The 4,481-nt window shown below is 37.8% G+C and overlaps 1 protein-coding gene across 2 annotated transcripts in view; it reads left to right on the forward strand.

Annotated features, from left to right (window-relative positions):
* The window catches only part of ABRAXAS1 (abraxas 1, BRCA1 A complex subunit), a 27,026-nt gene that overhangs the window by 7,061 nt on the left and 15,484 nt on the right, over positions 1 to 4,481 (forward strand). For both annotated transcript variants that reach the window (XM_003790034.3, XM_023513366.1), the window contains exon 3: positions 1,835 to 1,871. In XM_003790034.3, the coding sequence (XP_003790082.1) occupies positions 1,835 to 1,871 (37 nt within the window). The remainder of the gene's footprint in view (positions 1 to 1,834; positions 1,872 to 4,481) is intronic.

Genomic DNA, 4,481 nt, shown 5'->3' on the forward strand with positions numbered 1-4,481 from the left:
TTTCTTGATGTGTAATAACATAAGGAAATTGGCATTTTGTCCTATGTTGTACATGTTTTTATGTAGCTTATAATTTTACTTTTTAATTTTTTTTTCTGTTCAGATTTAGGCTTTAAAAGCTGATCAAAATCAGCATGCCAGGCATAGCATCTAACTTTTTTTTTTAATTTCAGAAGATTAGGAGGTACACATGTTTTGTTTGCATATTTTGTTTTTGTACAGATTAAGTAAAAGTTACACACATAAGTGTGCCCTTCACCCATAATTGTGTATTATAACCAAAAGGTATGAATTTACCCATCCCTTCCCTCTCCCCCATCTAAAATATTTTGAAAGTTTGATTTAATTAAGCAGACTTTTTTCTTCCAAGCAAACATTTATTGAGCAACTACATTATGGTAGGCAAGGAGCTAAGCCTTAAGATATTTGCCCAAATTATTTTTAAATGTTGCCTTACTTTAACATAGGTAATTAACAGGTAGATCCAAGATTGACAAAAAACTATATTACTTTGGTTAATGAGATTTTCATCATTTTAATGCTTCCCCTTGTCTGCACACCAGAGTACATTTTACTGATTATTAGTTGTATACAGTTTCTGTTTAGTATTTATTTCAGACTGGGATTAATCTAAAGAGGGTAAAATATATTTGCTAGGAAAAGAAAGTATCTAAAGAGAATAACCACTTTTCCTGTTTGGCTAGGATATTACTATTCACAGAAGAATAAAACTCACCTTTTAAAAGATGCTGGCTTTTTTTTTTTTAAATAGTTACCACCAACAAAACCTTTATGAAACAGCTATTTATGAAAACTTTATGAAACAGCAGGTATTTGTAATATGAAGTGAGGCAATTTTATCTTTGTGCAAACATCACAGTATACTTACACCAATCTAGATGGTATCTGTTGCACACCTAGGGTATATGGTAGGCTATTGTTCCTAGGCTACAAATCTATATAGTGTATTACTGAATACTATAGCCATTTGTAACACAATGGTATCTGTATATGTAAACAAAAAAGGTGCAGTAGAAATAATGGCATAAAAGACAAAAAAATGGTACATTTGGGCATTATAATCCTGTGGAATCACTGTCTTATATTTGGTCTGTCATTGACCAAAATATGGTTATACTATCCTGGAAAAATAAAATCCCTTTAACAGCTGTTTTCATCAATTAAGTAAATTTATAGAGCATAACCTTTTTAGAAACCAGTAAAAATATGGCAACTTTGAATTTATTTTTTGTTGTAGTATTTAAACCTTTTTCTTTCTTTTCTTTCCTTTTTTTTTTTGAGATAGAATCTCATTTTGTCGCCCTCGGTAGAGTGCCATGGTGTCACAGCTCACAGCAACCTCCAACTCTTGGGCTTAGGCGATTCTCTTGCCTCAGCCTCCTGAGTAGCTGGAACTACAGGCACCTGCCACAATGCCTGGCTATTTTTTTTGTTGCAGTTTGGCTAGGCCCAGGTTCAAACCCACTATCCTTGGTATATGGGGCCGACATCCGACCCACTAAGCCACAGGCACCACCCTGTATTTGAACCATTTTTAAAGGGAATGTAGCATTTCAGCTCCAAGCAAGGCTCTATGTTTGAATTTTAGCTATACCATTGGCTTGGGCAAGCTTATTTTGCCTGTTATATCATCTTTGAAAGGGGAAGAATGATAGCATCTGTTTCATAGGTTTGTTTAAGGATTCAATAATAAAAGTTTTAAAAAAGGATTAAATGAGATGGTCAATAGTAAAGTACTTCCTAGAGTGAGGTAAATGCTTAGTATATATTATTCAAATTATTAATATAATAACAAAAATCCTTTTTTTCACAGACATTCAGAAATCTATTCCATGCTATCGGCTTTTTAGGTGAGTAATAACATTAGTAAGTAAATGATCCATTGTGAAAACTATTCTTTCCAAGAGAAATGATTGAAGCTATACTAAAAGTATCTTAGTTACCAGTTACATCTGGTGGTACTAATGAAAATGGAAAAAAAATTTTTAAGTACCTGAAAAGTCATTTGTGCTTTGTCAGCCCTAATAATTCTTTCTCTATATTACTTATTTTAGCTGGTCTTCACTGCCACTGCCAGGTACCAGATTACTTTCAGAATCACTTTACATTTTCACATCCAGTCACTTCATTGTATATTATAACCTCCTAAACTCTTCACTTTGGAAAGCTAAAGTGGAAGGATTATTGGAGGTCAGAAGTTCGAGACTAGCTAGGGCAACATAGCAAGACCCCATCACTATAAAAAATTTTAAAAATTATGTGGTCTGGCAAAGGTTGAAGCGGGAAGAAAAAGTTCTTACAAGACTTGGAAGAGTGGGCAGACTCAAGCAGTATACAGCAACCAGTTTTGAATGCTGGTTGGAGTGGACTTGCCATAGGTTTGGTGACTGGCAGCCAGCCATACTGAGGTCTCAGTGGCCAGGGGATTGCCATTTTGGGAAGGTGGTGAGAAAGCTAAAGCACAGCTATCTTAATTATACCTGCTGGGATCAGAACTCCACTCTTGAAACAGACTGAGGGGCAGGCTCCTACATCCCACAGGAACTGGAGTCAGGAGGCACTGTGAAACCTGCCCCTTAAGAATTCTTGTGTTCTTTAATATTCCAACCCAGCAGGGTCTGAATGCTGAGGAAACAATGAGGTGATCAATGAAGGCAACTAAGTTTGAAAGTACGACCACAAAAAAAATTTTTTTAAAAATTTAAAAAAAAAAAAGAAAGTACGACCACAAAGGTTGCTGGCTATACTCTGTCTCCTAAAACACAGCACCATCTAGTGACCTGGTGACATATGGCAACATACTGTCATAAACAGCAGGGACTTTTGTTTAAAACAAAGGAGGCAGTAAGAAGGAAAAGGAGGTGAACAAGAAGAGGAACCAACAGAAAAATTCAGGCAATGTGAAAGAACAGAGGAATTCCCCCAAGGGACCATGACGCAGCTATTGTAGAAGACTTTATCTATAAAGAATTAATGGACTTGACAGGGAATTTAAAGTATGGATGATAAAGACAATAAAAGGAATGGACAAGAAAAATGGGACAACAGAACCAAAAGTCAGACAAGAGATGTAGAATATAGAAAGGATATGGAAGAGGTTAGGGAAATGAAGGAGACAATCAGAGACTGTAAAGATGCAGTAGGAAGTATTAACAATAGGTTAGACCAGGGGGTCCTCAAACTTTTTAAAGAGGGGGCCAGTTCACTGTCCCTCAGACCTTTGGAGGGCCAGACTGCAGGCCCCAGGACAAGTGGGCTGCTAAGCAGGACAGGCAGTGGCAGCAAAAACACCCTGCAGGCGGGATAAATGTCTTCAGCGGGCCACATGTGGCCCACGGGCCCTAGTTTGAGGACACCTGGGTTAAACCGTGGAGAAGAAAGAGCCAGAGCTAGAGGATAAAGTTTTGTGTTAACCCAGGTAATTAAAGAAGCAGAAAAGGAGAGAGAGAAAGCAGAACATGCCCTTAAAGAACTATGAGACTCCATGAAGCATTCAAATATACAAATAGTAGGGATTCCTGAATGGGAATAAGATTGTCGTAAAGGAATGGAAGCCCTCCTGGAGACCATCATAAATGAAAACTTAACAAGTTTTACTGAAGACCACAACACACTCCTTTTACATGGATATCAAACCCTGGGTCATCTCAACTCAAACAGAGCCTCTCGAAGACACATACGAATCTATCCAAAGTCAAGATGAAAGAAAAAATTCTGCAAGCAGCCAGGATAAGCACCAACTGACCTATAGGCAGAGCCATTAGGATGACAGCAAACTTTTCAACTAAAATCTTACAAGCCAGAAGAGCATGGTCATCCACTTTCAACACTCTTAAAATAATTTTCAGCCCAGAATCCTGTATCCTGCTAAACTTAACTTCAGAATTGATGGAAAAAATCAAATCTTTTACAGATATACAAGCACTAAGGAAATTCACCACAAGACCAGCTCTATAGGAAATACTTATACCTACTCTTAATACTGAACACCACAGAGGACCACCACCAAAGTAAACACCTAGAAGCCAAAGGCCAGAGTTTAGCTTCCACAATGGCACAAAGGATAAAACTACACAATAAACTATCTCATAATAAGATGAATAGAATTCCACCACACTTATCAATACTCTAAATAAATGTCAATGGATTGAATTCCCCACTGAAGTGGCACAGGATGGCTGACTGGATTAAAAAAAAATAATAAGCCATCCATATGCTGTCTCCAGGAAAAATACCTGGCCCTGAAGGACAAATCAAGACTCAGGGTTAAGTGATAGAAAACAGTGTTTCAAGCAAATGGAAGTCCGAAGAAAGGAAGGCTTGTGATCTTATTCTCAGATACAAGTGGATTCAAAGCAACTTCAGTTAAGAAAGACAAAGATGGGCTTGGCGCCTGTGGCTCAAGCGGCTAAGGCGCCAGCCACGTACACCTAAGGTGGCGGGTTCGAATCCCCAGCCCG

Source organism: Otolemur garnettii, unplaced genomic scaffold, assembly GCF_000181295.1.
Source record: "Otolemur garnettii isolate 467f Iridium unplaced genomic scaffold, OtoGar3 scaffold00039, whole genome shotgun sequence".
NCBI lineage: Eukaryota > Metazoa > Chordata > Mammalia > Primates > Galagidae > Otolemur > Otolemur garnettii.